General features: G+C 42.3%; 1 protein-coding gene across 1 annotated transcript in view; it reads left to right on the forward strand.

The window, feature by feature from the left end:
* CCDC178 (coiled-coil domain containing 178) overlaps positions 1–21,587 on the forward strand; it is a 436,677-nt gene that overhangs the window by 135,576 nt on the left and 279,514 nt on the right. Inside the window, exons 10-13 of the mRNA XM_044294406.1 lie at positions 9,734–9,829; positions 11,916–12,052; positions 13,666–13,849; positions 19,066–19,128. Coding sequence (XP_044150341.1) covers positions 9,734–9,829; positions 11,916–12,052; positions 13,666–13,849; positions 19,066–19,128 — 480 coding nt within the window. The remainder of the gene's footprint in view (positions 1–9,733; positions 9,830–11,915; positions 12,053–13,665; positions 13,850–19,065; positions 19,129–21,587) is intronic.

Consider the following 21,587-nt stretch of genomic DNA (forward strand, 5'->3'; position numbering starts at 1 on the left):
CCCTGAAATGACTTATGAAGGGCTATGGAAACCCCTCTAGATCGGGAATTAGTACTGGGACTATGATGCCAGTGAGGAAAATATCTATTCTTAATCGCCGGTACTTGTCCCTCACCAAAGTGGGTTTCCATGCAATAACAAAACGCTGACTTTTTGTTTGTGCATTTGATATAATATCTGGGACCTTTTCTGTGGGGTACTAAACCCTCGAACATTCAAGGAGGCAACCTTGAAAGCACTCATTTTCCAAGAGATATGGACAGGGGAAGGAATGAGTCAAAGGAGGGGAGGTAATAGGTGAAAGATTAAAATAGAGAGAGATGGAGAAAAGAAAGAAGAGGAGAGAAGCAAATTAAATACGTCACCTTATGTGCGGCGACAAAAAAGAGGAACACCAGACCCGATTATGGGGTAGCGTCCCTAATGGAAGGGGTGTTGTCACACAACCACTATCGTGTGAATCCCTGAGTGAGACGGGTTTTCGATAGATGATCCTCTCCCGACTCCAACTCCCCAGGAGACCCCGGGAATCTACTCAAATATAAGCGTTTCACACAGAGACCGAGTAAAGGAGAAACGTAAGAAGAAGGAAGTCAGAAAGTCAAAAAACTGAATGAACATACTACGGGCCAAAATATGTGGGCCTACATAAAATCTATAAGCATAGTAGCTATAACTATCATTACCCTTAGGGGTAGGCATGTAAATACCATATGGCGCATAACGTATAGTAAACATAACCCAGAGAGCCGTGTGCCAACTCTCAGTACAGACCTTTAATACAAAACACCAGTGATTCCACAATGATCCATCCCCATGACAGCAAGCCCAGCATCCAGTCACAGGCAATGGGTAACTGTGGGATCTATGTGAGCACCGACCAACCCCACTCACTAAAGTGTTTTTCTAGGAGTCAGGAGACATAAAGTTCCCCCCCTACTCGCCCCAGCTGGTTAAATCCACACTGATTCCACGGCAACCCGACACCGCCTCAACGTGCCGCCTTTACAAAGCAAATTATGTTGGTCGCCGCGGGATCAGTATGCACACCCGCTAAATTATTACAATCCCCAAAACAGGCATTATATGGATGCCATTCCACCTGACGTCCTCTCTGAGAAGCGACCAGCAAGGCAACCGCTCTCATTACACGGCGAAGCCGATTCCACAGTGGCCCACCACGACTCAAAAAAGTCTGAGCTGAATTCAAGGGAGGTGGGTCAGCGCGGGATCAGCAAGCATGCATGAAAATAAACATTTCCCGACTGGGCAAACACTTTCTTCAGCACCTCAGTGATGAGTAAAAGAGCAGGGCGCCCACTGTCCTTACAGCTTGTAGGGCAGTATAGACCTAGTTCCGCGGTGCCCCACCGACCTCAGAGCGCATCTGTGCGGTTCTGCGGGAGATGGGCCAGCCCGGGACCCACGAACATAAAAGCCACTAGCAGTGACCCCTAAGTATAAAACATTGGGGTGGTAGCCCCATATAAGACACACAACTAGAGAGTTGAAAAGCAATACGCGGGATCTAGAACTCGATCCACATGGCATCATCAAGGAACAGTCCTGTAAGAATCATGAGAGGCAAACTCTGCCTAATCAGGCAATGTCCGCTTGTCATGGTGTTACCTTCTTGCTGTTCTCCTTCGTTTGACATGTGCTGGCGGCCATCTTGGTTTCTGGGTTTCTTGTAGCCTCCCACCCTGCGGCTTCTCCTTCCCACTGGGAGGAGCTGGATGCCTAGCTCATATATATAGGAGGTCTGTGGCTTCAGTTCCTTGCTTGGTCCTCCTGTGTTCACATGCTTCAAAGACTGCTGCTGCTTCTGGTTCCTGATCCTGGCTTCGTCTGACTACCCTGCTGGTTCCTGATCCAGGCTTCGTCTGACTACCCTGCTGGTTCCTGATCCAGGCTTCGTCTGACTACCCTTCTGGTTCCTGACCTCTGGCTTCGCAAGACCCTGCTTCGGTTTAGCCATCCGTTTGGACTTTTGCCTTACAGCTTGATTTTCAATAAAGCCTTCTTATTTCCACTTATCTCTTGTTGTACGTCTGGTTCATGGTTCCATGACACCGCTTCATCTTGGAGGTCTCCCGGACCTTGACTCCTGATGCTACGGTTAGGGTTACGGCGGGGAGTTTTGGGCTCCCTTTGCGGTCTAGGTGGTAAGTCCAATCTGGCATTATCCGGTAGGGAGGGCCAGTCAGTAATCTTTACTGGTGAGACTCCAACCGCAGCAGCAAAGGACGGGACATCCCGAGGGTGAGTAAGGTAGATCGTGCGCCCATTTATGCGCACTTGAAGGCAGAATGGAAAACCCCATGTGTAGGGGATGTTATGCTGTTGTAGTATAGCTAATAGTGGACGAAGGGCTTTTCTCTTCAGCAGTGTGCGACGTGAGAGGTCAGATAGTATCTGTATCGGGTTATCTTTGTATAGCACTTGACCTGCCTCTCTGGCTTTCTGCATGATATCTGCCTTTTGTTTATAGTGATGTACCCTACATATGACATCCCTAACTCTCTCAGTGTCCGCTGGTAGGGAACCTAGCGCGCGGGGAGCTCTGTCCAGTTCCAGCGGTGTGTCTGGGGGGGACCCCAAGATACCATTGAAAATACATTGGAGTGTGTTATCCAGCTCTTTAGGCAATACTGTTTCAGGCAGACCCCGTATTCTAATATTATTTTGTCTGCCCCTGTTCTCAGCATCGTCCACTGCATCCGCCAAGTATTGTAGCTGAAAGGAATGAGATTCCAAAATGGCCCCCTGAGAATCCTGTTTAGCGCTCACAGTGGTCACTGATTGCTCTATCTCCGTGACCCTCTCTCCTATGGAAAGCAGTTCGCGTTTAATAGAGTTCATCTCTGCTCTATAGACCCTTTCTAGTCTAGTAAAATAAAGTTCCATATCAGATTTAGTAGGCATCGATTAAATCTGGTTGCGGAGTTCTTTTATGTCAGAGGAATATGGTGCCTCTGACTGCACATATAAATTCCGCGACGCCGCTGCTGCAAAATCTTTAGCTGTGGCGGGTGGTGCGCCTAAAGGCGATGTAGCAGGCACGAGTGGTGCATCAGGCTGACCCAGTGGGGGAAAATCCCTCTCCCACTCGCCTCGGTCTCCAGCAATGGCGTCTTCCCGCCAATCGGCCGCGGGGCCGTGCGGGGTTGGTGAGTTTGTCCCTGCCTGCGACTCCCTCCCCTGTACTTCAATCGCAAGCTCCGTTTCGGCCGTTCCCGCTGATTCCTCGGCGGTGTCCATTCCGGATTGCGGCATTGGCTCCTCTCCCTCTGAGAGCTCAGGTGCTTGTGTCGGCCATTGTGGCGCCGCATGCAGGGAACGCTGGTCGCCGGTAGAGAAGAACTTCTCGATGTTCTGTGAGGAGGGAGTGGAGTCTGGCTGCCCAGGATGGACCGGAGCTGACTTCTTCTTCTTTATGACCATTTTGATGGAGAAATGTGATCTCTGCGTGGGTTAATGCAGTCTCCTAACGGAGCGGAGTACAGGAGCAGAAGTGAAGTGCGTCCTTACTCCTCCATCGCCAAGCCACGCCCCCTGTGTTGGCATTTTTAATGGTATTTTTGCATGACTTTTTTTTACCAGTGCTTTTTTCCTGTACAGCTTTACAGAGAAAGTAACATTACAGGAGGGCACATACTTTACAACAAAAAACAAAACAAAAAAATAATAGCTTTCCTACATAATAGCCCGTCGCAAATCCGGCTACTGTGTTCTCACCTTGTCCATATTGCAGTTCCGTTTGGCAGAACCAGAACCAGCCTTCCTTACCAAGTGACTTTGCATCTACGATTGCTTTTGTTTGAGCAGCCGTGATGCAGAAGGAGCAGTTATTGCTGACCATTCCTGCAGATTCGTAAGGGTGTGATCAGTGATCATGTTCTCCTTTTACCGTCAACAGTAAGTTCCAGGTGGCTTTCTTTAGAGAGCAACAGAGGCAGTAAAAACATCAGGTTGACTGTGTAACCCCCTCACCCCCATATGCATATACCAGTCCTTTATTAAATCCCCACATTCGGACCAGACACACTTTCAGTTTTTTAGTGCATGCATCGTTGAGAACCATAGTTTTTTTCCCGTTTGATTATGTAAATTTTGGGTGCTACACAGGGCTTTATTTTTATGTCAATTTTATTTTAGCAGTTTTCGGTTTTAATTTTTTATACCTGGGAAAATGTAAACAAAGGGAAAAAAAAGACTTTTAATGGTACAAAGTTCAACTAAAACATATTTTAGAATGAAGTCCCCTTTCTATAACGATCGTTGTAATATATGGGGATATGTAGTTCATGGTTGCCTGGGGCGAGGCTAGAAGCTGTGGTGTATAGTGGCATATATATTTTTTTTAGTTTTTATTTTATACTTTGTGCCCCTCATAAGGTCATTCAAAGCCATTGGGGGCATTTAGGATTTCATTATTTTTTTTTACTGATTTCTCCTGTAACTGGGGCTTACATTTTATTATGTTAGCCCCATTTACAGGTGAAATACAGTCTCGTGAGATTGTATTTAGGCTCTTGAGCCTCACTGAACTGCTGATGTGCATTAGCTAAGACGCAGCAGCTTGTGCAGTTAGGTCACTTTCACACAGTCAGTGTTTGGTCAGGGTTTGATCAGTGATTTTTATCAGTGATTGGGAGCGAAAACTAGGTATGGGTTAAAAACGCACAAAAGGTGCACAACTTTCTATTATCCCTTATGTCTGTGTAGGCTTCACTCATAGTTTTAGCTCACAATCGCTGATGGAAATCACTGATCAAACACTGACTGTGTGAATGTGGGAGCAGGAAGCGGCAATGCAGCTTCCTGATACAGTATGTGTACACTGCGCTTATTGAGCACTGTCTATTCAGGAATGAAGAAGGCAGGGACAATAACCAACGATCTCTGTCCCTGCTAACTGTACAAAGATTTTCAGGAACATCCTTGCAGAACAAGGCAGCTTTCACACAACCAGTGTTTAGGCAGTTTTTGGTCCGTGATTTCCATCAGTGATTGTGACCCAAAACCAGGAGTGGAGCCCTACACAGAGATGAGGCATAATGGAAATATTTGCACCTGTTCTGTGTTCTTCTGTCTGTGTGAAAACAGCTTAAGGACGTTTTCAGTGGATCATTATGATTACGGTGATACCAAACATATAGTTTTGCTAATAAAAAATAAAATAAAAAAATGAAAAATAAAACTTTGTGTTACATCACCATATTCTGACACCATATTTCTGCCTACAGAGCTGTGTAGGGGGTTGTTTTTTGTAGGGCGAGCTATAATTTTTGTCGATACTATTTTGGGGTACATACAAAGTTTTGATCAGTTTTTGGGGAGGGGCAATGTGAGAAAAAGAAAATGGTGCATTGCGCATTTTATGTTTTATGTTACAGCATTTACCATGCAGGAAAAATATTTTTATATTTTACTAGTTTGGAGGTGGCAATGCCAATGATGTTTATATTTTATTGTTTGTTTTTATATGTAAAATTGGGAAAGAGAGGTGATTCAAATTTTTTATATTCTTGTGTTTAATTTTTTTAAAACATAAAAAAATATTTACTGCAATTTTTAGTTCCCTTAGAGGATTTGATCACTTGTACCATAGACTGCAATAGAATACTATTGAAGTGTATGGGATTCAAACTTGGTGCATGTTAAGCAGCAGACTGATGGCAAGCCTTGGAGACTTAACAGGGCCCCAGGTTGTCATATCAGCCGATCAGAGCCCCACCATTTTACCACAGGGGCTCTGATGAGAGAACAGAGGGAGCCCATTTCCTTTGCCTAACTGCTCAGATGCCACGGTTGCTATTGGCCACGGTATCTGAGAGATTAAATGACTGGCATCAGAGTAATGGCCGATCACGGTCATTGCAGCTGGGTGTCCCCTGTATTATACAGTCACTATCCTCCATTTATGGAGTAGGCTTAAAGGGAACCTGTCACCTAAAAAACTCCTTCCAAAACACCAGCATTACCTTAAAGTAGCCAGCAGTATGTTTCTAAACATCCTTTTCTTCCTTCGGTCAGATGTGCCAAAATCTTGAAAACCGAGCTTTCATCCCCATACGCGCTATGTAACGGTAGGGTTTGAAGTCAAGGGGACCTCAGTCTCCTTGCTTCAAGTCAAGATAACCGCACCCCCTTTCCCTGCCTTTTCACCTCTGATTGACAGCCGATAGTCTTGACGCGTCTGAACGTCTTGACGCGCACCTGGGAGCCTAAACTACCTAACAACGGCATACAGCAACGTGCAGGCACGTTAATAGAGACGTCAGGGCGCATGCGTGAGACTTTGGCCGGCTTTGCTGGCAGCTGTCAACCAGAGGAAAAGGGGCAGGGAAAGGGGGCGTGGTTATCTTGACTTGAAGCGAGGAGGCCGCTGCCCCCTTGACTTCAAACTATGCTGCTGCATAGAGCATACAGGTGATTAAAGTTCGTTTTTCAAGATTTTGGCACATCTGACCAGAGGAAGAAAAGGATCTTTAGAAACATACTGCTGGCTCCTTTAAGGTAATGTTGGTGATTTTGGAGAGTTTTTTTAGTGACAGGTTCCCTTTAACTTGTGAGCCTGCACCATACTTACCTTTAACGCAAATAGCGTGCATGTACAGCATTTTGAGTTAAGGGGTTAAAGATGCAACAAATGTAACAAACAATGTGCTACATTTGCAAAATTTGCTGCAAAGGCCAACATAGCGTCAAGCAAAACTAACTTTAAGTATAACCCTGATTGTAATTTCCTTCCACACTTTCTAAATCTGAGTAATGGTTCTACCTGATGCATGTATCAAATATTGCAATAATTAAATGGCCAAACTATTACTTTGCATTAATCTCTTGAACTTGGTGAAGACAAATATATGACATATTCTAGTAACCATTATGTCAGGCTTATCTGATGGTATTTTCCATAAGCAGCTCTTCATGGGTGAGTTCATCAGTGCAAGCTAATAGAATAAATGCTTCTGTTTACTTCATTACTTTTGTTTGTGCCAGCATATTGCTGGATAATGCATATGTTGAGGAACATATGATAAGTGCGAGGTTGAAAGCAATTTCAGTAACCCAAGACGTGTTTAGTACCTTAATAAGGCGAGATGGAAGTTACAAGTGATCGGCTTAAGTTTTATATCATCTGGCTGTGAAGGATAAAAAGCAGCCACAGCATCTTCTGTGACTGGGAACTAATTTAAATTAGGGCACAGAACAAGAGGCATTACATCCAGTAAGCAATCATTTCCACTTCACAGTGGACCTTTTTAAAGCTTTACAAGGAAAAAAAAATAACTTTTCAGCTGAGTTACAGAAATTTATGCTTTCTAAACAAAGTTTCTCTGTACGATCACAATCTGTCTTGGACCAAAGTATGTGCACTGAGGGTATAGAGCAGCTCTGTGTTCATGCAGAGTAAAGAAAGCATTTATACTTATATCATTTAGAGTTGGATGTTATCAATATCTCTCTATACAAAAAATGTGGGTGCATTTTGGATTTTTTTTAATAGCTCCAAGCACATAATGGGAGAGATTTATCAAGACTGGTGCTTTCTGCGCTAGTCTTAGTATCCCCAGGATGTGCCTAATTTATGATAAGGCCCAGGTCTCATCATAAATTAGATGCATCCTCTGGCAGTCTGTGGACCTATCAATCACAGGCCGCAACAGTGACCTGCTCCCCTTGCGTCATGCATGATGTCACATGTGACCCTGGGGGAGCAGGTCACCACTGCGGCCTGTGATTGGCTGCAGTGGTCACATCTGTCCCCGTTGATGAATGTTGTCCTCGAGCAGAACTGCCAGCCTGGCAGCCCAAATGACCGGATTCAGCGGCGGGGATGAGGTGAGCATCACCACCACCCAGGGTCAGGCAGGTCTGGGCCACAGGGGCATGTAACTGCTGCAGTCAATCACTGTGGAGGTAGATATTTGAGGTGATTACTGCTTTTTTATTTTCAAACATCACTATATTAGTTTTATTTATACAAATAGTTTTTGGCCAGATAAGCCCTTTAACAATTCACACGATGAGTGAGGGCCCTGCTTGCGAGGAAACGGAAATCAGAAAAAATCAGGAAAGAAACAGATCAGGAAAGAAACAACGGACGTGTGAATGGACCCTTACAATGAGCTTAAGAATGCTTGTTTTGTACAATGGTCCAGCCATCCATTCTAAAAGATAGGGTAGTTACAGAAAGCTGTGTGAGCACGTCACCCAACCACCCTTGGGTGCAAGGAGTTTGGGGGACACTGCTGAAAGAAGGGATGAGGTTCTGAGGAATAATGTGGAAGGGGGCTATACATGAGTCAGATTAGGGAATGTGATAGGCTTTCCTAAAGAGATGTGTTTTTACGGTATGCGTAAAACTATGGATATTGGGCATTAGTGATATTGTTCAGGATAGCTCATTCCAGAGAACTGGTGAGGAAAGTCTTGGGATGGAAGGACTTCAAGGACCCACTTCCAAATCAACCAACCATCTCCACCACAATATCTTTATGATAAACCCATACAATCCTTTTAACACAAGGCATTTATTTTCTGGTACACTTTGAAGTCTACCTGAGGTATCAAAAAAGTTTGCATAATGGCTGTGCTTCTTTGTACAATCATAACTGTAAAGGAACTTGTGTTTTTGGGCTTCCTAAATGTCTGTTTCAGTCTTATTATCCCCTTTGTCTGCTGAAGAGCTAGATGCATTTCACTCAGAAGCAGTAAATCTGTAAAATCTGCCAGCACTGTATGTAGTGACCTTTCTTCCCACCATGTTTGTTTTCAGCTTAGGAGCTCAAAGAACAGATAAGGAGGGATACATCACACTTGCGTTTTGGCTTTCCGTTTGTGAGATCCGTTCAGGGCTCTCACAAGCGGTCCAAAACGGATCAGTTTTGCCCTAATGCATTCTGAATGGAAAAGGAGGATCCTCTGAGAATGCATCAGTTTGCCTCTGATCAGTCTCCATTCCGCTCTGGAGGCGGACACTAAAACATTGCCTGCAGCGTTGTGGTGTCTGCTTTACAAAACTGAGCCAAACGGATCCGTCCTGGCACACAATGTAAGTCAATGGGGACGGATCAGTTTTCTCTGACACAATCTGGCACAATAGAAAACTGATCCGTCTCCCATTGACTTTCAATGCAGTTCATGACGGATCCGTCTTGGCTTTGTTACAGATAATACAAACGGATCCGTCCATGACGGATGCAAGCGGTTGTATTATTCTAACGGAACCATTATGATGGATCCGCCTAAAACGCGAGTGTGAAAGTAGCCTTACAGACACTCATGAGGCTCTTATAATCTTCAAAAGCTATGTAGAAGCAGTTTTTTTTTTATCAGGCTCAGGATTTCAGTTAGCCCCCATTCCCTGTGGGCTTTCTTCTGTCTCTCTATTACTACGGATGGATCTTGCCTGACAACAGGCAGTGGACTGCAAAGTAGGTGGAAGTGAGACCCCTAGTGGCCATGACTTTACAGCTTTTTTCAGGTGGGTGCTGGCAGATTTTTGTAAGTGAAGTGATTTAGAAACTTGCTAGTTACACCATTCTCCATTAAGTGAAATTGTGTGACGGTAAATATATGACCTGCATGTTTTCTATAGAAATATATGAAAATGTCTAATTTTATAGTCCATTTCCTGTTTCTAGTATATAAAGAATGTATTGCTAGCATTGTAGACAATCAAGGTTATTACAAAACTCACCCTCTTTATCTTTCCTTTTAGGTAAATGATTTAAAGTATGAGCTGGATGATGAAGAAAAGAAATATAAAGACCTATCAAATATGTATTCTAAACTTTCACAAGAAGTGGCAATTTTGGTAATTGCATTCTATTTTAATTGCTTATAACAAACACATTGTTCATTGTGCTCATTACTCTCTTATAGTCTATGGAAAGAATTTATGGATCTCTGGGGTAAAAAGTCAAGTGGGTGGGAAAGGGGTATGGTTAGCTAGGTGACAAGGTATATGTCAGACTATCAACTGCAACCTTTTTGAAAAGTTGCATAAAATATTACTAAAAATGCTACTCATCATAAATCTCCCCCAGTGCAATATGTTGGGAAATTCAGCAGTCACTTGTGATCCTGCCTGCACAGATATTGGGCCAGCAAAGGATACTGGGAAGTTGCAGTTCTGAAGCCATGCATTTGCTTTGTTTAGGTCATCAATGTTGGTTGGTGAGGATGCAGTGTTTATGTCACCATTGCATGTCTTTCTTTGTTTTCATAGTTACCTTGGCTCATACATATGTTTGGCTATGCTAGGTACTGTAGCTAGTCCCATTCAAGGCAAAGGGACGATCTGCCGTGCAAGCAGCAGTTCCCCCGCTGACCAAAACTTTATGGCCTATGAATGTTAAAATCTTTGAGAAACCCTTAAAATTTTACATACAATATACACTATATGGAGAAAAGGATTGGGACACCTGAACGTTCCATCTAAAGGAGCTTTTATGACATTCCAATTTAAATACATAAGCATTACCGCTAAAACAGCTTCCACTCTTCTGGGAAGACTTTGTACAAGATTTTGGAGTGTGTTTGGAAGTTTTATTTTATCCATTTATCCAGAAGAGTGTTTGTGAGGACACTGACTTTCAGTCTCAATTCTAGTTCATCCCAAAGATGTTCGATGGGGTTGAGGTCATGGCTCTGTGAAGTCCAGTCAAGTTTTTCTTCACCAAACTCACTCAACCATTCTATTATGGACCTTGCTTTGTGCACTGGGGCACAGTCATACTGGAACAGAAAAGGGTCTTCTCCAAAATGTGCCCACAAAGTTTGACTCATACCGTTGTCCAAAATGACTTGGTATATTGAAGCTTTAAGATTTCCCTTCACTCGAATTAAGGGGCCTAAGTTCATCTCTGAAAATCAACCCCAAAGTATTATTACTTCTTCATCAAACTTTACACATGGCATGATGCAATCAGGCAGGCAATGTTCTCCTGGCATTTGCCAAAGCCAGATTCATCCCTCAGATTGCCAGATGGAGAAGTGAGATCCTTCACTCCACAGAACATGTTTCCAAAGCTCCAGACTCCAGTGGTGGCATGCTTTACACCACTACATCTGATGCTTGGCATTGTGCTTAGTGATGTAAGGCTTGCATGCAGCTACTCAGCCATGAAAACCTACGCCATGAAGCTCTCGGTGCACAGTTTTTGTGCTGATAATGCCAGAGGAGGTTTGGACTCTGCAGTTATTGACTCATGAAAGTGTTGGTGACTTGACTTTTATGCACCTCATTACTCAGCGACCCTGCTCTGAATCTGTATGTGGTCTGCCACTTCATGGCTGAGTTGTTGTGGTTCCTAAACACTTCCACTTTGTAATCATACCACTCACAGTTGATGGTGGAATATCTAGGAAGGAAGAATGAATGAACTGGTATCCAATGGTGGCATGATATTACAGTACCACGCTGGAAATCGGTAAGCTTTTTAGAACAAGCCATTTTTTCACAATTATTTGTTAAGGCAGACTGCATGGCTAGGTGCTGGATTTTATACACATGTGGCAAAGAAACACCTGAATTCAATAAATAGGTGTGCCCCAATACTTTTGGTCATATAGTATATACAGTATCTATATCATTGCTTTTAATGGTGATCATACACTTTTGATACCATATTGGGTGACAGTCTTTGTCAGGCATAGGTTATGCTTTTCTACTTTTTCTATCCTTGTGTTTTTTATCTTTCGGTATGCTTACGTATGAGGGCCACCCTCGGCTATGAGTATGATGTATTTTTAGACAAACTGCACAATATATTATGTGCCATTTGAGTTTGTAGAAAAGTAAATTCACCAGCAGACTTTAAAGAGTAAACCTTTGAGCCAAATACTGTTGAGTCAGAACCCTTGAGCTAATATATACTGTTTTCCCTTTTTCATGAAAGGAATTCGATTTCCAGACTCAGTTATCTAATTTGGAGCAACAGCTTCATAAAAAACTTCATGCACTACGAGGCTTAGAATATGAAAATAAGACCCTTGATCTGGAAAATGAGGACATGTCCATGAAAACTGCAAACAGGTTAAGTAATCATTCGTAAGAATACACTTGAAGCTCTAACTGTGTTTTTTTCCATACTTTTTATATTGGCCTATCCTCAGAATAGGAGAAGCCGTTTTACAATGGCTTTACACACCAAACACATCAACATTGTACAGTAATTGTCAGCTTAAAGGGTTTTCTGGGAATAAATCGCTTTTCTCAGGTACTTTTAGCTTGCCTTTCCTACTTATCTAGTCCCCGCCACTGCAGTCCTGCGTGCTGCCTCCCACATGCCCATCTTTTGGTCCACGACTTGTTTACTTCCTCTTTGGCATGGCCAAGATCATCTGCTCCAGTGCAGCCAATGACTGGCTTCAGCGGTGACGTGTCTCTTGTGGACCCCACTGATCTGGTACATGTTAGTACCCGATACCACATCATACCTTTAGAGTACTTGTAAAGTCCATGCCTCAGTGGGTTAGAGCTGGTCTGGTGGCATGAAGAGGACATATACAACATTGTGTTATGGCTGATTGTTGTGCATTTTAGAATGTAATTTGCCATATACACTACATTTTGAGCACATATATAGCATGTTCGATATCTAGACGTGATATCCAACATGTACTCCATAGCTGCATTTTACATGACTGAATTTTTGGGTTTTCTAGTGGACATCTATTTCCAGTTTAAATATAATTTTCTAATTTGACATAAATGTGTGCTAATGGAGTTTTCCAAAAATAAAAAACAAAAACACAGGAAATCTGCAAAAAAAACACATCCAGGAGTTTAAAGGTGTTGTCCAGGATTTTGGAATGGATGACCTATCATCAGAGTAGGTCCATTAATACCTGATTAGCAATGATTTGACAGTCTGCACCCCCTGAGGATCAGCTGTTCTAAGGTAGCCTCAGAAGTCGGCATCTGGACTACCTAGCTCAGTCCATTGTGTAGTGGACTGGGCAAGTTACTGAAACGCTGCTTCCATTGAAGTGAATGGGAGCAGCACTGCAGTCACCAGCTCTGTCCACTACACAGACTGAGGTGGGTAGTTCCAGGGCTGGAGCTATTTTGGAACAGCTGGTCGGCAGGGGTGTGGGATGTCAGATATTGATGGCCTGTCCTAACTATATGCCATTAGTATAAAAATCCTGGCTAACCGCTTTAAATACACACACCATGGCATAAAGTTCTTGACCACATTTTTGAACGTGAGTTTTTAAAAATTCTTTTTTCTGTACTTGCTTTTAACCATTTCTCAGTTATATCTGACTCTGGGAACAACTATTCTGTCTATTTATGCAGGGATACTGCACAAACTAATGCACGCTTTCCAAAAATGGCTAAGTACGAAATGGCTGAATAGTGCAATAATATATACATGGCATATGTGATTTATCGGATAGTCTACAGAAGTATGATGGCACCTGCCACTGGCCTTTAGGTACAGAGCAAGTTGTTATAGTTGAATGTATGAGTTATGGATATGTTCTACTAGCTGCTGCTTTCTCGCCATAACCTGATTAGACTGCGCGGTCATGCAAATTTTACCCCGGTTTTAATTTTTTATTTTTTATGATTAATATTCTGACTCATGCACATGTTTGTAGGTCACTGTCTGACAACAGTTTTATATTACAATATTACAGTCATAAGACGAGGAGTAAACTTGAAGCAGAGATCAAGCGCATGCAGAAAAGTCAGCTGAGAAATGAGGAGCAGACTAATATGGCGACTAAGGAACTCTCCCATGTGTCTGTTAGCCATGCGGCATCCAAAAGAAAATTATCAGAACTGGAGGACCGGTCATCTAAAGAAGAATCCCGACTAAAGGTGATGTATACAGAGATGTATTGTATTATTCTTATTATGCAGGACATTTGGAAGCATTATACTTTCTATAACAAAAAGAGCATAGTCTTATGTGCCGTATGTGAAGACTACTGCATATACCGGGTTCTGACATTAGGGGGGAGCGGCAGGGTTAAAACCTCACACTTGTGCCCTCTCGCCTCTTCCTGTGACTCTTGTTCTCATGCAGCACCCTTCCTCGGGATCTGTCGTTATGTATGTCTGTGCTCACATCACGTTTTTGTCCCACTTTTAACATACACACAATGTATACGTTACACGGATGCCTCTGACAGATGCCATACAGTTGCATCTGTTACCATAGGGACTTAGCAGGATGGAAAAGTGTAATGTACTATACTTTTATTTCCTTTTTTCTCCCCAGTGTATAAGTTAAGTGCAGTACAAAACTAATGTGAACACAGCCTAATGCACTGTGCGATCTGTTATTTTTATATTTTATTTTTGTTTTAAAAACAGTTTTTATTTATTTTGTTGTTCAACAAATAATGATACAGGGAGTTACTTTTCCCGACTGTAACAAAGTGTACATAGTTGGCAGATAGTACATAGATTATTATAAACATTGAAGATTTCCAACCATTAAACAATGTATGGTATTTTCTTCACATAAAAGAGCAGAATGAAGCGAAAAAAGAAATCGCATCTTATAGACGGTGATTATCTAGTTAGTACAATAGAGGGTATATACCAAATCATGCTTTGTCGGGAACAGACTGAATATAATAATAGGGGGGGGGGGAGACAAAACAAGGAGGGTGAAAGGAATTAGAAGAGGGGTGAGGGGGGGGCTGTCACTTTCTTGTCCTGCTTAAGAGGAAGGATTGGAATTTATATATTGGATTCTTTTGTGCTATCTGTTATTGAAATGAGAACATTACATAGGAGTATTACATACAGATAGTGGATGACAGCTTTTTTTTACTCTTTTTTTTTTTTTAAAGTCTGAGGAATGTCACCCCTTGCAACAAAACACAGAGTTTCTCACAGGCCCTCTCCATAAGTGAAGGGCCCTCCATAAACCATTCCATAACCCTGCGGGCCAGAAGGTGCCTGCAAGGGTCGATACTTGGCTAAAAATGAGAGTGCCTATCTTGCTCTGCGTGACACTTGAGCCGCCACCCTAGTTGTTGACAAAAGCCTGTCATGGACGTACCGACTTATACGGACATCCTGCGACAGTGAGTGGCAGGAGATCTTTGAGACTGGCAACATGTGGTTTGATTTGACATGTTTACCTTGTGGATTAATAGGCGTCTGTGTTGTTTCTGGTACTGGCCACTTCCCTTAACTTCCAGGTGTTGCTATTGTGGTCATTTATTTTTCCCTATTTGTAGTTGTTTCTCCCACAATGCTTTGCAGTTTATAGCTTCAGTTGGACCTGTGGATAGCTGGTGTTTGGATCTCGGCTGAGTTCCTGGTGCTGCCATAGCTTCTTGGAGTTAAGTGTTACCTTTCCCTTTTGTATTTTATTTTGACTTTTCTGTGTGTAGCATTTTCTTGTTGTTTTGTATTAGGCCTCAGGAACAGGTTGTCTCATTCCTGTCATTAGTACCAGGGTCCTTTAGGGTTGGATAGGACTTTAGGTATTCCTTTGTATGAACTCACCTACCTTTGGGGTCTTTTCATACTGGTAGTCAGTCAGGGCTTTGGTTAGGGTTTTCACTAGTAGGTGTCCATCTTCCTTCTCTAGTTTTCAGGCCTTATTTCCTTTCCTCTTTCCCTCCTATGTTCGGTGTGGGGTTTCCCCCCCACACTAGAGCGTGACAAAGCCTCAGTCGAGGTCTGGCTACACCCATTCAGACGGAATTGAAAAAAATCCTCATCTTGCCTAGCCCGGGCAAAGAGAGGTGAGTGCGTTCAATTGTGAGAAAGTGAAATGTGTGTATCCTCCCACACCAAGTGAGTTCAGGTACCCCAGGGTCACCAGTCCTGGGGCACTTGTGCACCTCGGATTTTCAAACAACCCAGCCCATGGCTTCAATCCGGAGACCTCAGGTCACCTACAGGTGGCAAGCTCAGAGGCCCAGTGCAACCACTGATACTACACTTGATCTTAGCCAAAATGCCACGACAGCTTTTTATCAAACCTCCAGGGTCCCTTCTCGGCTGGAGATCAAATATCCACAGCTACACTGGGAAGGAGGCATGGAGCAATGGGCATGTTACTTTGGAAGGATATCTTCCAGAAAGAAATACAGCACATATGTGAGTATGCATTTGTGTCATGGTATGTACATATTTGTGCAAACATACCACCATTTCTAATTCCAAAATTCCACATCCCCTTTGGCCTAGTTTGCTGAATTGTCCGATCTAAATTGAGATTGTTGGCATGTTGGTATATATGTGTGTGTAAATGTGTTGATGTGTGTCTGTGCACATTTGTCAGTGTATATGTCACAGTGTGTTTGTGTAAATTTACATATAAATGGGTGTATGTGTGTAGATGTGTATGGATGCCTTTTTTGGGTATACCTGTCACATAGTGTAGATATGTGTATATACTGTAAATATGTGTATGTTCAGGCACAGTTTAAAACATGTTCCGCAACGTGGGAAGCGGTACCTATTATGTAACAGATCCTGATAGAGGCTCCATGAAAGGGTTAATATCTTTAATTTATAGAAACGTATTAAGTCTATGGGAGATGGAATACTTCCAGTCAAGCAGAAATGTAGGAAAGATGTAGGTCCCATATCGGTAGACCAATGGAACGATGTGCTGGCATTGACGCTACAGCTTTCAGTCTGCGAGGGTCTGCATATGTTGCAACTACTGCTTATTTACCGAGTATACAGAACTCCGTTATTCTTATATAGGATTGGGGTTAGACCTGATCCTTCTTGTCTGAGATGCTGGACAGTCCCTGCATCTACTGTACATATGCACATGTCTGTCGGGCTTTTGGACAAGAGTTTTGAAGACTATTTGGGATAATTATCGTATCCGAGTCCCGTTTGATCCCAGAGTTTTTATATTCTCTGTATTTTAGGGCCATGTACTCGGGATCACAATGTACTTCTTAGTGTGCAACGCTTATTTCAGGCCCGGAAGATGATTGCACGGCACTGGATTTGCAGGAGCTCCGTACAGTATTAAAATGTATTGGCTCCGATGAGCTGAAGTTATTGTCTCGCGAGACTTTGCGCAATAACTTCATAAATTAATTTGTACTGTAAAAAACATTTCCCGAACTCGGGTTCGTTTCTAAGGTATCACTTGGAACCGAACCCGAGTTTGGGAAATGTTTTTTTACAGTACAAGTTAATTTATGAAGTTATTGCGCGGTCTTGGGACTTTGCGAAGCATTAAGTTTGGCTCATTGGAGCCAATACATTCTAATACTTTATGGAGCTTCTGCTCGGTACAGTATTAGAACAAAGTTTTATGTTTTATGCGAATCGACTTTGGTTGTTTCATCCAAAGTAGATTCGCTCATCCCTAATCACAATGAAAGTCTGTGCAGCTTGTGTTCCACAAGATGGCAGTGCTCTTTAACGTATAGCAAGAATACTGTGGAGCATTGTACACTTTGGACAACATGAGGAGTATGATACTTTTTCACTGCATTTCAAGAAGAAGACTATTCTATGAATCTATCTGTGAATACTTTTACACGTTTTACAGTGTGTATATAGTTATGGTGCAAACAGGAAACATTGATTAAGTATATTTTTATTGACTTTGTGTTTCTGGTTGAAATAAAACATTAGCCCATAAAGTTCAACCTTTACCCCCTCCTCCCCATAAGTCACATTGAAATTGAAAAACTTTTTTGTGATACATTTTCAATTTATGTCTCAAGTAAATATACAGTAGTATTCAAAATAATACCAGTCCAACATCATTAACTTGATAAATCGCTGTGAGTGGTAGAAGTGATATTTCTACATTGCAAATAATTAAATTGTACTGTTAATGTAGTAGAGTAATAGAAAAAAGCAGACCCAAAAATTAGGATTTGCATGCCGCTCATTCTGAGTAATTGAATCATTACTTGAAAGGGGCTTGTTCAAAATAATAGAAATGAGGAGTTAAACTGGTGAAGTCATTCATTCTGTGGAATAACATCTGTCATTTTTGGCCCTAATTTTAGTTAGGAGGGTCACAAATTTTGCAGATGTTGGTTAAAGTGTATTTCCTTCTGAAATACTGGGGGAAATGGGTTTCCCAGACATGGTTCTGATGAAGAACATACTTTGATTGAAACGTTGATTGGAGACTGAAAAATTATAGAGAATTGCAGCAAATTATAGGTGGGTTAAAAAAAATAAAAGAAGTAGTACTCAGCTCGCCAATCCCTGCTACTCCCGTTCCAATGCTTAGTAGGTCCTACTGGTTTCTGAGTCTTGATCCCATCTCAACACCAGCAGATGCCCGCTCAGCCAGTCAATGGCCACTGCAGATACCCACCTCAGCCAATGATTTGCTGAGCAGGCATCTCCTGGTATTTCCTCTGTATCGAGACTGGGCTAAGAGGTAGAAACCTACAAGACCTGGTAACCATCGGAACGGGGGCATCGGGGATCGCCTTTCTCTTTAAGCCACTCTGAGCCTTTTGCATACAATTTTTTTTCCAATTGGGAAACCCCTTTTAAAAAGGACCTTTTATGAACTTTTTTTTTCAACCAGAAGCACAAAAAAAGCTGAACAGACAATTCCTAGCATTTTCTATATGTCGTAATGGTAACATGATGCATTGGCATGAGGCAGTGGCAAAATATGTGAGGTATCACTTAAAAAAATAAATAAAATAGTAATCAGTTGCATACAGTTTTCTTGCACTGAACAACCCCTTAAACTTAGGTATGTTTACACAGACATTATGTTTTTTTCATTAGGGTTTCCAACTTTCCATCTTTTTGTTGGCAAGAACAACATTAGCCTGTTGCACTGTTTTTACCATCAGTGAGATCCATCCATTATAGCTTCATTATAAATGGAAGCCATGACACCAGTTCAAACAGAACCTTACAAAACCCCATTTCAAAACTACTTGACTTTTTTGAAAGACAATTTGCAAAGTTGCTTCATTTTATCTTGTAGGTGCTTTGGATCTATACAAGAATTTTAACACAAAACTGTGCATTGTCTTTACTTTTTTCTTACCATTTTCTTGTGACGTCTACAATATTAGATTGTAATTTATGTATATTTTTTTTTTTTTCTGAAGAACCTGGCTGATACACTGAGGAAACAAGCTATTGAAGAAGTGAAAACTGCACAATTGACACAGGTAAATCCTAATGGCCATGCCCCACAGTGACTCAAATATGGTGAATGCATTCTTATATAAACTAAACTTGCAGATTAATACAAATCAAGTAATCGTTGAAGGGGTTCTCCCGGCCCATTAATATTGACGACCTATCCTCAGGATAGGTCATCAGTATCAAATTGGCAGGGGTCTGACACCTGGCTCCCCCGCCCATCAGCTGTATAAAGGGAAGGCACATGTCGTGTACACGTGCTGTCTCCCTTCTCTCTTCCAGCTCGCCGCTGCTATGTCTATGGCGAGCAAGAAGAGACACAGGAGACTGCACGCGTGCACACGTGCATGCCTTCCCTTCATACAGCGGGGGTGCGGGTTGTCGGACCCACCCTGATCTGATATTTATTACCTATCCTGAGGATAGGTCATCAATATTAAAAACCCAGAGAACCCCTTTAACTAAAGCAACTCAATGAAACTGCAGAAGTTTAAATCAAAACTTCCGTTCTAGAACTACTTATTTTGCTTTTTGCTTAGAAATGAAGGCAGGATCCGGACTCCTGTACTCAGTTAGTTTTTATTATAAAAACGTACAAAATAACATAATAAATTGCCATGTATAATGTGTTTGGGGAGTGGTTTGCCTCCTTCATCAGATACCTGATGAAGGAGGCAAACTGCCCGAAATGCAGTCACTATACAGCGTACAGCTCTGTGCTTAGTCTGTCCTCTTCAAACAGCTGATCGGTGTGGGGTGCTGGGAATTGGACCCCTACCGATTAAATATTGATGACCTTTCTTGAGCATAGCCCATTAATATTAAACTCCTGGAAAAATCCTTTAAGTGAAATATGTCTAGATAAATAGCTTACCTTAATGAACCTGTCGCAATATCTTATCTGACTGAACCAGCTGTGACATCACTTGTGTTGTCACAGTAGATGACTTGACTGAATCATTTGTCATGTTACAGCCTGATATTGCTACAGTTAGCCACAGTACCACAGCTGTAATGTCACAGAAGCTAACCTGACTAAAACCAACTTGTGATGTCACAAATAGCTAACCACCTTACTGAACCAGTTGTCACTGCAGTTAGCTGACCGGAACACAGTAGTGATGTCACTCCAGCTTACCTGACACAAAGCCTCAATATCTTACTTGACTGAACAAGAAATCCACTTGTGATGTCCCAGAAGCTTATCTGCCTGAACCAGTTGTGAGGTCATAGGAGTTAAAGGGAACCTGTCATGTGGATGTTTCATTATAATCTAACTAATTATATACAATCATTAACTACAAAAAAGTGCCTTAGATGTATTCACTTACTGGTGTGACAGATGGTTACCTCATAATATACACACAGAGATGCCGCATGCCGCATGCTAATGAGCTGATTTGAGTCCAGCGTGATGTAATTGAGTCCAGCGTATATTTAATTCTGAGCTATAGCCACTCCCCTTTCCACCTTCTGCTGATTCATATGGAAAATAACTGTCAATCAGCAGCAGGTGGGCGGGGAGAGTCAGGAGCTCATGAATATTCATGACTCATCATTATCAGCTGGAGCTTTTAAATACAAGATGTTGGCAGATTGACTGGGTCAATTAAAGAAAGTGACCCAGCATTGTGCTAAGAGAATCAGTCACTTCTTTATGTTTCCCTTAGTTAGGACACCATAAAACTGGTGACGGGTTTCCTTTAACTGATGGGAACACTGTTGTGATGTCATTAGAGATGAGCGAAGTTTGGCAAAATTTGACTCGGACGATTCGCCAAAGTTCGTCAAGAGATTTGATGAATAGCAATAAATCTGGTATACCCACTTGGTGGCCCTACATTGGCATCCTACTTGGTGGCCCAATCTCAGTGTGAAGGCTTGGAACATAAACTGCAGGGAGAGGGTATGGTTGTGTGCATTACGTTCTAGTGCACCCACATTCATAGTTAATCCATTCTGTAGATACTGTGGCATCAGTATTACAGGCAGTTGTACTTTATCGCCTTCTACATCATTGTGAAGGGCACCAAGATTCATAGCTAATTCCTTCTGTTAGCTGTCAAATTACTGTGGGTCAGTATTGCAGGTCAATAAAAGCATCAGGTCTAATTTATCGCAGTGGACATAACCGTGTAAGAGTGGGGACGGTGGCAGTGGCAGTAGTGGCCCCATGACAGAGTGGAGATGGTGGCAACAGCAGCAGTGGTGGCAGTAACCATGACAAAAGTGGCCCCATGACAGAGTGTGAAGAGGGGGCAGTGGCAGTAAGGCTGTGTTAACTACACTGTTTATGTTTCTGTTCTTCTGATCTGTCAAAAGAACATAAAACAAAAAACAATCCTGTATTTTGAACATCTATAAACCAGTATTAGGTCAGTAATTGTAAGCCAAAAACAGAAGTGGGTCCAAAACGGAGATAAAATGTGTTTTGGACCCACTCCAGCTTTTGGTTTACAGAGTCTGATCAAATACTGATGCAAGA

Source organism: Bufo gargarizans, chromosome 5 (genome assembly GCF_014858855.1).
Source record: "Bufo gargarizans isolate SCDJY-AF-19 chromosome 5, ASM1485885v1, whole genome shotgun sequence".
NCBI lineage: Eukaryota > Metazoa > Chordata > Amphibia > Anura > Bufonidae > Bufo > Bufo gargarizans.